Genomic DNA, 16,603 nt, shown 5'->3' with positions numbered 1-16,603 from the left:
CTATCAAATTATTTGACAATTTCCTCTTAATATATGGACTAATGAAATGCAATTTTGTCTGGCCCAATACCTACGGATCGGTATTTAACGGTCCACACACATGAACACACATGTAAGCAAGAGAAGCATCCTTCTTTGAAGAGACATTGATTCTTGCTTTCATCGAATTACAACTGCTTCATATCACATTATAATTTCAACCTCAAAAAGTATATTGATCAAAACAGTTATAAACAGAGTGGAAACTTCTCTTCTTCTGATGATGATAACCCTTTCATGGTATAAGAACGTAACCAGCTTCAGGGAGTGTGTCTGCAGCAGTTGGAGGCAGGCTATGCCTTGTGATGGCTTCTCTGACCTTTGCATGAGTTTCCGCATCATGCTGGAACATAGAAACCAGTTGCTGGAGTTCCAACTTCCTCACTTGAACCTTTTCTTCAGTGATTGGATTTTGTAGTCCAAGGTATAGCAGTCCAAGTCCAATTAGAGCGATTCCTACGAAGAAAAGAACTCCCGCAAACAAGCTGAAAGCATACGGTGAACTCGTAGCCCCTGGTATCCCGTCCACGTTGATCCCAAAAAGACCAGTTATTATCGAAAGAACAAGACCACAACCACCAAAAATGGTCAAATTATGGGTAATGCGGAGGCTTCTGTCCTGAATCAGATCAGATGCAAGAAGGTCAGAGAGTTTGGAAGTATGAACTGCATCTAAACCTATAAGATTGTTATGCTCATGCAACATTGTACAAACCGAACAAGAGAGGTGGGTGGAGATGAGCAAGATTACAACAAACACTGTCAAAAGGTGTACCTGCAGCCATGCACGTACAGTGTTCTGCATAACATCCTGAATTGTGAACAACCGTCCACGGACAGCTTCTTGCTCTTCCAACATCTCTCTTGTGCTCTTCTTAATTCCCTCTAACATAATTTTCGTGGCATTTCCCCTCAAATGATGCAGAAGCTCAAAAATTATCTCCTCTCTAGCATGCAATGACCATTTAACTCTAATAACCTGCCAGCCAGACCAATTATCTACTAGCTTTAATTGAACTCTCAAAAGTTAATTTTTAGAAAAATTTCAAAATAAACTACAGCACCGCAACAACTATCATGATAAGTACTTTTATAGATCAAATACCACACTATTTGGAAAAGATTCCTAGAACTACTTGTGATTATAACAGATTTTTGAACTGGCACAAAGAATCAACTTCAATCATTCTTCTAGTAGACAAACAATGGGTCCCTGTTTTGCCTCAATAAACAGCAAGTTTGATTTAATCCTCCTATTTAATCCTATATCAATACTAAGTCATAACATGAAACCTCTCCTTGAAATAAGTTTTCAGGACCATAAGTTCAAAAATTAATATGTTATCCAGCGATACAACCTCTAGGGCTTATAGTATGCCATATATAGTAAAGTAATTTAAGACAGAAGAGTTTACTCTTTTGAGATCTTGAAACTCTCTATGTGATTTCTAGTACTTAAAAAGATTGCCCCAAGCCTATCTATAACCTAATAGGACTTAAGATAAGAAGCGAGAAAAGCAAGCTTCCACTCGAAAAAAAAACAAGGATCATCCTCTCAAGGATTTCAAGCCTAGGTCATGCTTCATCAGAAATTAGAACTAACAGCATAAGAACATCATCTTTTAAATCCTTAGCCATTTCACTGGCATGTGCAGATTCACAATCTATTTTACAGAAACAAAATTTTAGTTTCTCCAATGAAAGAAATATAATCCTCAAAGTAGAAACTAAATTGTCCTTTTTTGCACCAAGTCATTGGATTGGTCTCCTCCGTTGTCGTGACTCTCATCTAACTTAATGTCTAAAGATAGATCACTTTTTATCACTTTCAAAAGTTAGTAAGTTCAGCATCCATATTCAGAAATGTTTATGCAGACAACAGCTGTTAACAAGAGAGAGAGCAAGAAAGGAATTTATAAAGCAGACTTATAATGGCAGTTTGAGGTTTCATATGGTAAAAGCAAGGCAAAAAGCTCAAACCAATTGGAAAAGCATGGGCTTTATACCTGAGTTGCCAACCTTCTAATTTCTTGGTTCAGTATGATACTTAGCAGATTCAAATCTTCATGATTTCTCCTGGTGACAGGAAAAATACATGAATAACTGCCAAAATACTGTTGAATAAACCATGATTAATAGACCAAGGATACAGATGTATGACAACCTATTTACAAACTTCAACTCAATTTCATCTGCTGCTCCAAACACATATTTCCGAAATAATCTAAAGCACATAAAAAAGTTGTGTCACGATCTTTAGCTATCAAATAGCTCCAAAACCACAAAACAATAAATTGCAAAGAAGAGGAATACCATATGCTGAGTAGAAGTTTTAATAGCTCAATAAACAAATTAAACATCAAAAGTGACTAAAGAGTAAATCTGCAAATGTGTCTTTCTCAAGTGGCTTTAAGAATATTCTTGCCTACAAGCTTTAGACTCTACAATATCAATTCAACTGAACCCGTAGATCCACAAACAACTGTAAATCTACTGATAATAACTGGAACCGCAGACAGATAAAAAAAACATGACAAAGGAACAAGAACCAGCTAATGTTCCTAGCAAATTATTCTGATCATGGACTATTTAATGGTTAAAGAACTTTAGTTGATCGATCCATGATGGGAAGGAGGAAAGGGGAGGATGGAAAATGGGAACATAATTTACAATACCTATCATCCCACCGCGAAAGGCGGCTAGCTAAATGTGCTATGACTTCATGAACTGACTTAGGTGCCATGCTTCCACCAGCCAGAAGCAGCTCCTGCATATCGTTGGACCATTATGCTTAACTATGACTCTATGACATGAGGTTTAGATAAAAGATCTAATACTATCCATGGCCCATTGAATCAAATAAAAAACAAACATGTCGTCCACAAAGAAAAACATACCTGAACTTCAGTTATGCCAAGCACATTAATATTTGATGCAGAGCCTTTGACATGTAGTGCAGTTACTAAATAGTTTTGTGCTTGCCAAGACCGGAGAACAATGGGTATGTCATCTTCTTCACGATATGGATCACCAACTGACTGACCCAAAAGCTCAAATAGTAGCCCACCGGCGACCCTAACTGGGATCTATATAGCTAGCACCATCAAAACATTAATATGAGAGAAAATGTTCAATCAAGTAAAACAATTCAGTATTTGATGATTATCTGGCTAAATACCAAATAATAGCAACTGCCATCACATAATAGCAGACATCATAAATAATACTTCAAGATAAAACTTTGTGTACAACTGTGAACATAACGAAATAGGCAATCTCTAGTTAATATGCTCATTGAAGTCAAGAGAACTTGTAATATTTCATCTAGGTCTAGGAATATGATTACATCTTGGTGACGTACCATTGTAATTGATACTTGATAATTCAATATTCCAAGTCTAGTTCATAAATTAACCTCTTTCCTGAACTTAAGTACAAATTCTATCAATTTGTCCAACTAAAATGAAGTTTATCAAGTAAACAAATCCATAGTCATTACAAAAGATAATACGAAATTTTATGGAACTAGAATGCAGCTCTTTTATGTACGATCATAACATTAATCTAAGAGAAAAGCTCAATCAAGTAAAACAACTTAGTACATGATGATTGTCTGGCGAAGTACCATATGAAATCAATTGCCTCCATAAAACAACAGATATCACAGTTATTAATTGAAGATACATCTTCATGTACAACCATGAAACATTTTATTCTATTCATATCAAACAAGCCAAAGTACAGAGCTGCATAAAATTTTACATAGGCATAAAAAGATCCACATTTCATTTCCATATATCTTCTTATGATTTTCTCTATGATCACTTGGTTAACTTCATTTCAGTTGAACAAATTAATAAACTTCTACATTCAGGAACGTGGCTGACATATGAACTAGAGCTTGAAGATCAAAATATCAATTACAACTGTATCTATCACCAAGATATATTTATGTATGTAGATGTAATACCACAAGCCTTTTACCTTTAAAGAGCATATTGGCTAGGGAAGTATAATTTATCTACTTTGTTATGTTCATCTAATTTGTATATTGTAATAGATTAGATGGATGAGGTCAAGATGGTCACTGATTTGTAGTTTTAATCAGAATTTACTTTAAGAATGCAGAATGTAATATGAAGTTACCATAAGTGCACAAGATAATATGTTGTACAAATTAGAAATCGAGCTTAAGTTAAATATTATAATTTTCAAGAATAATTAGACTTGTATGTTTTAAGTGTTGAAGAACAAGCCATGATAGTTTGATCCCGTGATGAGGGCTAAAAATTAATATCAATGCTTAGCATATGAAGGGCTAGAATTATGTTTATAATACTCTGTGTTGTTTTATTTTAGGTCCAATCTCATTGCACTCCTAGGAGTTAAGGACAAAGTGGGACAACCAAGTCTTGCTGATTGTTGTAGCTTAATCTTGTAAAAGAAGTACATGCTCGCCCAAGCTCTATGATTCAATTTCCTGGGTTTTACTTTTGACATGAGACACAAATCCTGTCTATCATTTGTACTAGTCCAAGTCTCCAAGATACAACTTAGTGTAGAAGAAAAACAAGTTGTTCACAACCTAACCATTTGAAAATATTTGTATGGACATATTTACTCAATTCCTCCAGGTGTATCAAAGATTCCACATGACTGTATTTGTATCTAAGAGTCCCTATAGCCTCTTGAGTACCAAATACCAGAGCTGAACACTTATCCTTATCAATAAAAGTAATGAATGATCTCGTGTACACTAATATCCTAAGAAAGCCCCATATAGATGGGAGAAAGTGCATTTGACAAATTTAATATAACTTCCTTTTTAATATTTAGAGACACAATCAATATGAAGAATCAAAATTTGTGGTAAATTAGCTGTTGCCTGCTAGTCTATAGACACTTCTTTACAAAATGATCAGATTTTATATATCCATCTCTGCCATCACTAACATCAGTGTGCCTGCTAGGAGTTACAAAAAATGAACAATGCAGCTATAATCATTTAACCTGACAACTTTGCTTCTAGAACAACAAAAAGACATTTTATTCTTCAAGGAATTAAGGATACCTCCCTGGAGATGTTATAAATGAGAATGTCTATGCATTGTATAGTGCACAAGCAAGCTACTTATGAGAAGTGTGAAAATATATATTTAAATAGAAAACAGAGGTACTATTTTGTGTGAGCAAGCAGCTAAGGCATTGGGTAACAATCACCTCATACAAAAGATGCTTCATTTTTTCGCTAATAAGACGGCTTTCATCTCTCAAAGCAATACTGATAGCTGGATGCAACCATTGAGCGTTACTTAGCCATGCATCAACAAAGTGATGGCCAGCAGTTACATGGCACCACCATGTTGATCCTGCTGGACGTTCCCAGTATGGAGCTGCAACATCAGCAACAGTAAAATCATCCTCATCATCAGGAACATATATTTGGTGTGAAGCCCAGCTGGCATCAGCTTGGACCATCTGGACTAGTTCTGAAATTCTTGCCCATCCAATAGGAACCCAGTGACCACCTTGTGATCTTCTGAGGTACTTGGTTTTATCTTTTGAGTCATCAGATTGAGGAACTTCATCAACATCTAAGGTGGCATCATTATGGTTCAGGCTGATTGGAGAGATGGATTCAGCATCATCCATATATTGGACAGAAATAGTATCTGATTCTAATTTGTTTACTTGCTTCCTTGAATTTAGATTATTCTTTTTCCATGTAACATGAGTCCTTAAAGTGGATTTATCAGAACTTGCTGATTTGTGACTCCGAACAAACTCAAAAGCACATAAAAGCCCTTCTGTCCATAGGTCACCCCATGGAGTGCCATCCTTGCTTGCATGGACCTTATTCACTTCTTGCTTCTTAATCTTACTGCCTTTGCCAGCTGAATTGTGGTCATCCATGTTGCTCATTTTTGGTTGTAAAAAGGAACTCACGAATTTCTACAATTGAACTTCACTGGATCTTGCACATGATTATCTCCAAGATACGTCTATTTGTCTGTGCAAAGAATATTGTATGATCAAACCAGGATAACAGTTCATGGATACTCTATAAATGTGTATACAAATTCAGAAGAGGAAAACAACCTGCATCATATATGGATAAAATTCAATATCACAGCTCGCAAATCATATAGAACCCCTAATTAAGCTGAAGTTTGGTAAAAGAATCACCACAATAGCTTGGCCCATAATTGGATTAATATTTGAAAAACTACTTAAGCAACTCCAACCCAAGAATATAGAAAAAGACACTCTCACTCCTGTGGGGGCTAGAGCGGATCAATCTACATTTGAACCCCTTATGCTAAATTGTTATTTTGAGGCAATAATACCAATGTCATAATGAAGCAATAATACATTTTCCCCAAGACCCATCTCCAAAAATTCTCATAATGACAGTCCCATGCACTTGCAGTTACAAACTAAAAGATATGGTCAGATTAACAATAAGCAATTGCAGTTGAAATTTTAAAATACATATAGAAACATAAGAAAAAAGATATAATTCAGAGTGTGAATCAAATCTGGAAGTGCCTATAGGCGTCCTGTAAAATCATAAGAGAAACACGTTTCTCCAAACAGATGTTTCTACATCTAGGGAAAATTCTTCAATGATGTCCCAAGGTCGACAAACTAAAATTGTGATATTCCAACCTTTGTACCGTTGAAAAACTGCTTAATAATAGAAGCTGGTTCTATATTATTTCACTTTATATTGCACAATGAACAGGTGGAAACATCCTATTTGCTTTTACACCATTTTATATAAGAATTGATAAGTGAAGAATATCTCTAACGGGAATCAAAACATAAAGGAAATATTCTCAGGTGCTTCAAGACATTTCTAACTGCAACCCCTTGGTATATTTATCATCCAAATTGAAGATCAAGCAACAGATGATTTATATAGAGACAATCTCTCCTTTACATTCTAGTCTATCCCCACTATAGGTAAGATGTGCATTATCTCATTTCCATGGTGGATGGTTCTCCCTTGGAGAGATATTTGGGCTTGAAAAGAGGCCTCCTAAACCGGTTTTGTACCCTCCTAGTGGTCAAGGATGACTTTCTGAGGTCTTGTGAGCCGTGTTTCAACGCCTGTCCATTTCTCAGAACAGGGTAAATAACAACGACGACGTCAATAACAACAAGAGAATGATGATCGAGACAACAGTTAGCTTTAAATATGAACTCTTGCTCAAATCTGGCTCTCTCCTTTGTGTTTTATTGTTACTTTGATCTACACGCATATCTGCAGGAACAAATAATCCACCGAACTTTATTGTGTCAAAATTATTAACTAAATAATATCATCTTTAATTGGAAACTCTTGATACCAATAAAGAAACACAAACACGCCCGATATTACATTCCAGGAACCGGAGGATGGGAAAAATTAGATTAGATATAAGAACACCTAAAAAAGAACTCATCTGCAAGTGAACGTACCAGCAAATCTCAGCTCAATAGCATAAATCGCGGAATCTACCGAATCAGTTCGAAATTTACCGCAACATCATGATACCAAAGAAAATTCAAGAGCATAAATATACAATTCGCTCAACCAAAACATCCACACCTCTCTCCCTGAAGTCCAACCGAGTGAGGACGCATAACAGCATCGTTACACGGGAAGAAGAAAATAAGCCCTAAAAGCAAGGGAGAAACGATCAAGAAAAGAAACCAAAGGGCACCGAGTTTTAGGGCCGTTACAGGGAAGGGTAGCCGGAGAACCGACCGCTGCAGCCGAGTCTGGGCTTTCGAGCGAACCTGACGCAATCTGTTCCTACATCAGCTACGTGGCATGTAACGGGCGGCTAGCTCCATGGATCCTGCACAAAGTGTCCCAGGGAATCAAGGGCACCAACGTCTTGCCGCCGTCCACGGTTTTCCACGGTGTATGATCTGTTAATATGGCGATCCAACCGAAGGTGATGGGCCGGTTCTTTAAACTTGGATCCGGCCCAATTAGCTCAGGCCGCAAAATTAGACTTGGTTTATATCCGGACCGGGCCGGTCTTATCAGATACCAATCAGGCCGAGCGGGTCTGCTCACGTACACAGCGTGCCACATAGATCATAGATATCTAACCCAGTGGATACCTGTTGTCTCTTCTGATACCCGAAAGACCTCACAGGATGGGGACACTGCACCATTAATGGACTTTACAGGTTTGGAGTTTCTGGTGGTTGATGCAATCAATAACTCACAGGAAGAAGCTGCATGTTTGCTATGACTCGTAGGCCGTGGGAGGACCCTGGGATCCAAAGTTAGAACTGTTATCTCTGTCAGAGAACACCGATGCACACATTAATTGCAGACCAAACTCGCTCTGGATTTTGGCCTCACTTGTTGGGAATATTTATGGCCGCTTGAGGTGGTGTTTATTGGCATTTATGTGGCAGTTCGTTGCTTGTGACTGTCTCCTTCTTCTCTCAATCATGCATGCATACGCTCTCGCCCCTCTTCTTGCACGACCTGGGCCATGGATGTCGCCTGACCGAGTCAGCGCAGCACGCTTGCTTGTTCCTCACATTCCTCCTCGTGGTCGTCACCTTGACTTCTCCTCCGTCACGACGAAGCCGATCTGATGAGCGGTAAAAACATGTTAGCGATCAGTTCCAGGTACTGCAAGACGGATCTCAAGATCATGCCTCCTGTAGCAGCTACAGTGTCAATCAGCGTGACCTCTTCTTCTTCTTCTTCTTGTCTTCATCTCTCAGCTTTCTAATCCGCTGTGTTACACGACTTCAATGACACAAAACCTGCGTCGCTGTCCAAAACCCCACTGCTTAGAAGAAGCAAACAAATTAAGCCTTTGGGTGTGAGCGAATGCCAACAACCTATCACCAAAGCCTCATGTATTGTATATTGTCGTCGTCTTTGGTTTCTGCACGTCTCGCATTATAACGTGCCTCATTCCGCAATTATTAACGTAACGCACCAAAAGAGGACAAACTCCACGCATTTAAACTATTCAGCAATAAAATAACGAAAGATGGCGATCGAACGTCTCGAATTCGGTGGGCTCCATCTTATTATTATTATCATTATTATTATTATTTTATTATATGAATGGACTGTCGTCGTCGAGAAGGGCGCCACCATGTGGGCTTTGGGGTTCCACAGAAGCCCACCAGTGTCGGCGTTATTTACGGACATATCCCCAAACGTTCGTTCGGTTCGGTTCGGTTTCGCTGTGCGCGGGAAGTTTTGGCCACTGGTGGCGTCGCACGTACGATTCGTCTTTCCCAAAAAGACAAATTTCTATGGCGATCATTTAATTGAGATTAGGGTTGTATTAATCAGATGCAAAAACACATTTGATGCAAATAACGAAGAGCACACGATCTGCAAAGTTGGCAGGTCGACTGACATCCGAACACCTAATCACATGAAAGGCAGTACAGGAAACGATCAGGTGTACCCGACCTGGCCCAGCGTCTGATCAAAGGCACAGGGTGGCAGCGGGCATCATGTTCTCGCACCGGGACCGCTCGGGTGAACCCACGAGTCACGATCTGAGGACAGGAGTTTGGACCCCACATGACCTGTGCCTGTGCGTAGAGAATTGCGCCATTGTGACTCGAACAGTTCTTACCCAATTTGGTGGTCCAAACCTCCGGTCAAAATGGTTGGGACCCACGGCCAATTTCCCCCCTCTCCGGTGAATTGTTGGATGATTAATGTTGATATTATATTATTATTATTTATGAGAAAAAATGTTAATTTGACAGGAATATAAAATTAACATATTAAAAGGGATCGAAAAATAATAATTAAGTAGGAATTGAGGGAAAATTCAAGATGTCGGTCGTTATGTTAAGGAAGGGGGTAGGTTTGGTAAAATGGTAGAGAAGGAGGGGTATTTCGGTAAGCGAACTGTGCGGCGGCGATGCGCAGTGATGAGAGCACGGAAGAGGCGTTTAATTTGAAGAAGTTAAAGAAGGAGAGGATTTTTGGGAGGGATTTCCTTTTTTTGTTGCGTTGTTCCTTGTATTGATCGAGACCTCGCATTTTTTCGGATCTCTTTTCTCTTTTCGGCGTTGGAGTTTAGGATTAGGGCTCACTCATTTGGAGTTTTCTTCGTTTGGGCTCATCTGGTGGGCAGAGATCTCGATTTGGAAGCTTCACGGTTCGCTCTTTTCTTGGGCCTCCGGCCGGATTTGTCGGGTCTCCTGGGTTGATTTGAGGAGTATTACGGCGCGGATTCGGGGAGGAACGGCGTTATGCGAGGCGAAAGAAGGAAAAGTTTGGATCTTAATGGATTTCGACGCCTTAGTGGAGGTCAGGGTTCATGTCTAGCATCTCGAGGTATCTAAGGGTCGCTTCTTAGCAGGCCCTTTTTGGACGCTCGAAGAATTCGGAGGCTGTTGTGCGCGACTTCTAAGATATATCATCGTCGCTTTGGTTCTGAATCATTTGGCGGCTGTCAATCGTCGAGGTTTGGATTTCTGGAGAAGTTTGAATTACAGATTACGGTAAAAAGGGAGATTCTTTTCTTTTGAGATCGTCGCCACTACGAGTGTTCAAAATATTTGCTCGACGACTTTTGTCGACTTCCTGAACTGATTTCCGACTCGGGGGTGCGAAGAGGCTCTTTGAAGTTTGCTAGGGTTTTTGTCATCTGATTTGAGAGTTCAAAGAGTGTGTTACTGTACTAGATCCACTTTTTCTTGTCGGTTTCCTTGCGAAAAAAGCAGTGAGTACATTCACGAGAACAGAGCTTTGATCCCTCCTCTCCCCCTCTACTTCGGAAAAGGACCTCCTTTTCAACGAGAAATCACCGCTTCATCTGTATTTAAGTAGTATTCGGTTTTTCTATTTCTTTACAACGTCTTGTGTATATGAGGCAGATGAGAATAACCAGATTTTGATGCAGGTGGGATCGACGAACAGTGGAGTATTCAGGAACACAGTGAACGGGGTGGCGCTGAACAGGGAAAAAAGATGTATTTCTGCGGTTGGTCAAAGTGACTGCACCTCGTTTCATCCGGGTAGGTCAAAAGTGTCTTTTTCTCGTGATTGCTTTAAACACCGGAAACGACAGTTGGTGTGGGTTCAGATCCATGTTATCTGCGTTCGCCTGGTCGAATCAGTGTATTAGTGAAGGCAAAGACACCTTTTCTTCTTCTGCTTCCTCTATCTTCTCCGTTGCGACTCTGACGAACAGTTCTGCCTTCTGAGATGATGCTATGAGGGCAAACGCCTAGTCAGGAAGGTTTCGCTCTAATTTAGAGGAGAGATGAGTTCCAGCCAGCAGCACAAGCGGGGGAAAGCCGCTAAGGGCCTCGATGCTTCTGAGAAGGTTGTTGTTGCGGTCAAGGCCTCGAAAGAAATCCCGAAGACAGCCCTTGTATGGGCTTTAACGCATGTTGTTCAGCCTGGTGATTGCATAATGCTTTTGGTTGTGGTTCCACCCCACAGTTCTGGTATCAGTCATCCAACTCTGTTTGTTTATCTTTGTCTCTTCGATGCTCGTTTTCCCTACTTTTTTTTCTTTTCTTTTGTTTTGATTCTTTTCCGTTGTATATTAAGAATCTTCCAAGAGTTCTTTGCATGGGCTTTAACGCATGTTGTTCAGCCTGGTGATTGCATAATGCTTTTGGTTGTGGTTCCACCCCACAGTTCTGGTATCAGTCATCCAACTCTGTTTGTTTATCTTTGTCTCTTCGATGCTCGTTTTCCCTACTTTTTTTTCTTTTCTTTTGTTTTGATTCTTTTCCGTTGTATATTAAGAATCTTCCAAGAGTTCTTTGCATCGGCCCTAGTGAATATTCTTGTAAGTCCTGATGTCTTCATCACTGCCCTGTTAAGAGTTTGCTGTTCATTTTGGGTACTTTCTGCGACAGCTACATCGTTTTTTTTTATTGGTTCCTGTCAGATGACTTAATTATTTATTTGGAAGGTTTGGTCGCAGGTGGATTGGTGCATATTTGTATAGATTTGGGGTCTGAGTCCTACCTTACTCATTATGAATAAGCACAGAAGCTTATATTTTTTTTCGGAATTTGGTTGTTAAACATCACACAGTTTGTTATACCTATGATAGTATTGGTGACTATTAATTCTGCATCATGATTCCTGGAATAAAAAAGTGTAATACGAAGAAATCACTTTGAGATTCTTTGTTTTCCTAGATGTCAATGTGAGGGACTTGATCTTCTATATTGCTAGAGTTAATTATGTTATGTTATGAATAACACCTGAAACTGGTTATATGTCCATCGAGCAAATCATTGCATCATTAAGGACATTGCATCTGAACTATTTTTGCTTTTGTGCTTTTGTGGGTTTGGGTATGCTTTCATTTCTGAGCATGGTTTGCATTATTTGTATGCTTTCATTTCTAAGACTGCTACTAATGTGTTATCTTCTATCATGTCTTGGAATGTTCTTTGGAGTAACGCTTTATTAATTTTTTTTTATCCTTTCAGGTAGAAAACTATGGGGTTTCCCAAGATTTGCTGGGGACTGCGCCAGTGGCCACAGGAAGTCCCAATCTGGTACTGCTTTGGAACAGAAATCTGATATAACTGATTCTTGTTCTCAAATGATGTTGCAACTTCATGACATTTATGATTCAAATAAGGTAGGTTGTGCATGTTATTGCCATTTGATCTTCCTTTGATTTTATTGGTAAACATGCTCTTCCTTTTCTTTGTAGATAAGTGTCAAGATAAAGACTGTTTCTGGATCACCTTCTGGTGCAGTGGCTGCGGAGTCCAGACGAGTTCTGGCAAGCTGGGTTGTACTGGACAAGTAATAATTCATTTGAACCTTTTCCCTTGTGTGTATTTAATAACGAGAACAGGAATCTTCTTATCAATCTGTGAGATTTTTCTTTGTAATTTATTTGATGTTGTAAGTAGTTTATGCCCAATGATAGAGATACTTGTACTATTGCTTGCCTCTTCTGATTTCTGGTTGCTACTGCTTTCCGTAGACAGCTCAAGCATGAAGAGAAGCATTGCATTGATGAACTACAATGCAACATAGTGGTTATGAAGCGTTCTCAACCTAAAGTTCTTCGATTGAATTTAGTAGGATCCCATGAAGCAGAGCCCCAGTTTCCTCGTCAATTGCCTTCTGAGTTAGATACGCCAAAGATTTCTAATGACACAAAAGATTCTCAAAATTCTATCAGAGGTCCAGCTGTGACGCCAACTAGTAGTCCCGAAGTGGAGACATCATTTACTACGACTGAAGCTGGGACATTCTCAGTGTCAAGCTCAGATCCTGGAACTTCCCCATTTTTTGCCACCGAAACAATTGGTGCCATTAAGAAAGAGGAGCATGTAAGTGCAAAAGAAATCAGGAATTTAGATTTATCTACCTCTGATTCTGACAGTGGGTGTTCAAGTCCTGCACGAACAAATTTTCAGCCATGGATGGCTGATATTTTTGGCAGTGCCCGCCCGTCTTCAAAAGAGATTCAAGAAGTATCGCAAGCACTTGATACCAAGGCCCGTATATCTACAGCCAAAGCCCTGTTGGATAAATTTTCTAAGTTGGATAGAGAAGCTGGAATTGGTTCTCTGAGTTACAGATCAGAAATAAACTTCAGTGGGAATGTCAGAGAAGCAATTTCTCTATCTAGAAATGCACCTCCAGGACCACCTCCTCTATGTTCAATATGTCAGCACAAGGCACCTGTGTTCGGAAAGCCTCCTAGGTGGTTCAGCTATTCAGAACTGGAACTTGCTACTGGTGGATTTTCCCAGGCAAACTTCTTGGCTGAGGGTGGATTTGGATCTGTGCATCGAGGTGTCCTACCAGATGGTCAAGCAATTGCGGTCAAGCAACATAAACTTGCTAGCTCCCAGGGTGATCAAGAATTCTGCTCGGAGGTAGAAGTTCTAAGCTGTGCACAACATCGCAATGTTGTGATGTTAATCGGATTCTGTGTTGAAGACAGGAGAAGGTTGCTGGTTTATGAATATATTTGCAATGGCTCTTTGGATGCTCATCTTTATGGTAATTACTTTAGACATATATACTCTTTTGTTAACTATTAATGGTAGATCTGAGGAACAAAGTCTAAGTGGAACTTCTGGCATTCATGTTTTGCCCCAGTACAATCTTACCATATAATCTGTCTTGGTTATATAGAAAGAATTGCCTGAGGAAATTAGTTATCTTCTTAAGTCAATTTTTGACAATCTTAGTGCTTCGGGACACACTTTATTGAGCTATAAATGCATCGTAGCCATGGAATATGGATATAAAGTAATGTGGTTTCACTTGAGTGTCAAATATTTGTAAACAAAGGCTCTCGTAAAGCCCTCCTAAAGTTGTTTATGTTACATATAATTGGACAATGTATTTCTGGAAATTTTAATCAATTGATGGATGAGGTGGCCTCAAGTACTTATCAGTTGTTTATTAACTGGCACTGAGGTAATTTACACGATATTTAAGTTACATAGTGCAATGCTGAGATGAAGACAACTGTGCTTTGGATTATTTAAATTGCTTGCTAATTTACATTCATAGCTTTGTGCAAGAGATAACTTGTATGTGTAGATGTAGTTTTTCTCCATGGACAAAAGAACATTTATGTTAAAGATTGTCTAGAGTTTTTCTTAGAGAGTATCCAAGATCGTTGGACTGTTCTGATGTGTACAAGATTTTATGCATTTTTGCTTGCAGGTCGTAGTAGAGAACCACTAGAATGGTCTGCTAGGCAAAAGATCGCTGTAGGAGCTGCTCGGGGTTTGAGGTATCTTCACGAGGAATGCAGAGTTGGTTGCATAGTTCACAGGGACATGAGACCAAATAATATTCTTATAACCCATGATTTTGAACCATTGGTATGTCCCTCCCATTGTGTGTTTATAAGGATACTTGGTCCCAGTTTTCCTCAAAAATGTTTGGTTCTTATCATTGTTAGGACACTCATATCCTCAACCAAATTTCATGTTCTCCTGTTTCTCTACAAGAATTTAATAAGATAATATCTTCCAGCATTTGTAATGTCTTTTATATATCTGCAGTTACTCTTAAATCTTTGAAATATTGGCTTCCAACATCTAACCTTTATTGTGTTACAAAGGTTGGTGATTTTGGCTTAGCAAGATGGCAGCCTGATGGTGACCTTGGCGTGGAAACAAGAGTAATAGGCACCTTTGGGTAAGCTTGGATCAGAGTCAAATATCTTTGACCAAATAAAAATGTATCTAAGTTATTTCTGTGCTTCTATTGTAGATATCTAGCTCCAGAATATGCTCAAAGCGGGCAAATTACAGAAAAAGCTGATGTATATTCCTTTGGAGTGGTGCTACTGGAGCTTGTCACCGGACGTAAAGCTGTTGATATCAATCGACCAAAGGGCCAGCAGTGCCTGACCGAATGGGTGAGCTGAAAATAGAACATAATTCTGTGTTCCTGTGGTGGTCATCCATTATACTATATTTTATATCTGATTATGCTCTAAATTTATGACTTTACTTATTTTACCATGCTTGCTTTCTGTTTTAGGTGGGAATTACTGATGCATTAAATCACTTATCTGTCGTCTTTGGTTGATATTGTTTGAACAGGCTCGCCCTTTGCTTGAAGAATATGCGATCGATGAGCTTGTAGATCCACGCTTGGGGAACCACTATGCCGAACATGAGGTGTACTGCATGTTGCATGCAGCATCATTTTGCATTAGACGCGATCCTCATGCCAGGCCTCGGATGTCTCAGGTATGTTACATGATGGTACACAAACCAGACATCCAAGAAAAAAGTGACATTTTCTTCTAATTCTGTACTAATGTTCTTGCCTTCATGTTTGAAGGTTCTTAGGATACTGGAGGGTGACATGATTATGGATTCAAGTTACACTTTGTCCCCTGGATATGCCAACGGAAACAAGAGCGGACGGATGTGGCCTGAGCAGCAGCAGCAGCAGCAACAACACAGCAGTCCGATCCGGAAACAGGCTTCAGAGGTTTTGGCTGGGAAAAAATCTTACGAGGCACTACGGACGGCCTGGGAAAGAGAGAGGGAGAGTATCATGCGAAGATGTTGATGCCGAAAGAAGAATATATATGCTTATAGATTTCCATGCGCATTGTGTATTCTCCTAGTTTCCTCTTTCCTCCTCTTTTTCCTGTTGCTGCATTTTTCACCACTCTGTTGCCGTTACATTATTAGGCTGTAATTTATATGTCAGTGCACTTAATTAGGTTGGTCTTTCTTGAGAAAAGTTAGGCTATTGGAGAGCCATGTTTTATGTCTATGTTCATGTTCGGAGATGGATCTCTTGATCTAACCCAAACACACCCTATCTTACATTATTTTGTAGAAATCTGCAATCCACTTCGATACCGATCGAATATCGTCCCACAAGTTTTAGATTTTCCATGATCTTTCAGATCTCTCTTTGCTTTGATTTGTGCAGGAGTAGTCTATTATTTGTTTGTCATGACATTGGATCTATCAATTAGTTTGTCATGATATTGGATCTATCAATTACGTCTAAATCATCGGTCAAAATGTTTATGTCTAAATTATTAAACCGTTGTCATCATTATTATTATTTTTTTATCTTCACGCT

At 39.3% G+C, this 16,603-nt stretch overlaps 2 protein-coding genes across 11 annotated transcripts; one reads left to right on the top strand and one right to left on the bottom strand.

The window, feature by feature from the left end:
• Positions 1 to 113: 113 nt before the first annotated feature.
• On the bottom strand, positions 114 to 7,925 carry LOC103989139 (uncharacterized). Of its 9 annotated transcripts, none has more exons than XM_018827009.2 (8): positions 7,768 to 7,925; positions 5,260 to 6,138; positions 2,937 to 3,125; positions 2,715 to 2,806; positions 2,204 to 2,263; positions 2,046 to 2,115; positions 815 to 1,018; positions 114 to 658 (listed from the first exon to the last, which is right to left on the bottom strand). In XM_018827009.2, exons 2-8 carry the CDS (start codon positions 5,959 to 5,961, stop codon positions 275 to 277), a joined length of 1,701 nt encoding a protein of 566 aa, XP_018682554.2. In that variant the 5' UTR covers positions 5,962 to 6,138; positions 7,768 to 7,925; the 3' UTR covers positions 114 to 274. The 9 variants fall into 9 exon arrangements, with proteins under 9 accessions (XP_018682554.2, XP_009406181.2, XP_009406183.2 ...); XM_009407906.3 differs by having other exon boundaries at positions 5,260 to 6,049; XM_009407908.3 differs by lacking the exon at positions 7,768 to 7,925 and adding an exon at positions 7,634 to 7,767 and having other exon boundaries at positions 5,260 to 6,049.
• Positions 7,926 to 10,007: 2,082 nt separating this feature from the next.
• LOC135641602 (inactive protein kinase SELMODRAFT_444075-like) lies at positions 10,008 to 16,285 on the top strand. Of its 2 annotated transcripts, XM_065157105.1 has the most exons (10): positions 10,008 to 10,757; positions 10,938 to 11,487; positions 12,493 to 12,647; positions 12,723 to 12,817; positions 13,002 to 14,032; positions 14,708 to 14,868; positions 15,111 to 15,187; positions 15,263 to 15,410; positions 15,598 to 15,747; positions 15,842 to 16,285. In XM_065157105.1, exons 2-10 carry the CDS (start codon positions 11,301 to 11,303, stop codon positions 16,073 to 16,075), a joined length of 2,238 nt encoding a protein of 745 aa, XP_065013177.1. In that variant the 5' UTR covers positions 10,008 to 10,757; positions 10,938 to 11,300; the 3' UTR covers positions 16,076 to 16,285. The 2 variants fall into 2 exon arrangements, with proteins under 2 accessions (XP_065013177.1, XP_065013178.1); XM_065157106.1 differs by lacking the exons at positions 10,008 to 10,757; positions 10,938 to 11,487 and adding an exon at positions 11,551 to 11,688.
• The last annotated feature ends 318 nt before the right edge of the window (positions 16,286 to 16,603 follow it).

The sequence above is a fragment of the Musa acuminata genome, chromosome BXJ3-6, assembly GCF_036884655.1.
Source record: "Musa acuminata AAA Group cultivar baxijiao chromosome BXJ3-6, Cavendish_Baxijiao_AAA, whole genome shotgun sequence".
Classification (NCBI taxonomy): Eukaryota; Viridiplantae; Streptophyta; class Magnoliopsida; order Zingiberales; family Musaceae; genus Musa; species Musa acuminata.
Note: the sequence above shows the minus strand (reverse complement) of the source record. Positions and strands in the feature narration are given on the sequence as shown.

Excerpts from the sequence above, each read along its gene's own strand:
- LOC135641602 (XM_065157105.1), top strand. The coding sequence starts at position 11,301 with ATGAGTTCCAGCCAGCAGCACAAGCGGGGGAAAGCCGCTAAGGGCCTC. Across the intron at positions 11,488-12,492 it reads GGTTCCACCCCACAGTTCTG|GTAGAAAACTATGGGGTTTC; the intron begins GTATCAGTCATC and ends TTATCCTTTCAG. Across the intron at positions 15,411-15,597 it reads AGCAGTGCCTGACCGAATGG|GCTCGCCCTTTGCTTGAAGA; the intron begins GTGAGCTGAAAA and ends TTGTTTGAACAG.
- LOC103989139 (XM_018827009.2), bottom strand. The coding sequence starts at position 5,961 with ATGAGCAACATGGATGACCACAATTCAGCTGGCAAAGGCAGTAAGATT. Across the intron at positions 1,019-2,045 it reads TTAGAAGGTTGGCAACTCAG|GTTATTAGAGTTAAATGGTC; the intron begins GTATAAAGCCCA and ends TCTGGCTGGCAG. Across the intron at positions 659-814 it reads CTGTACGTGCATGGCTGCAG|GACAGAAGCCTCCGCATTAC; the intron begins GTACACCTTTTG and ends GATCTGATTCAG.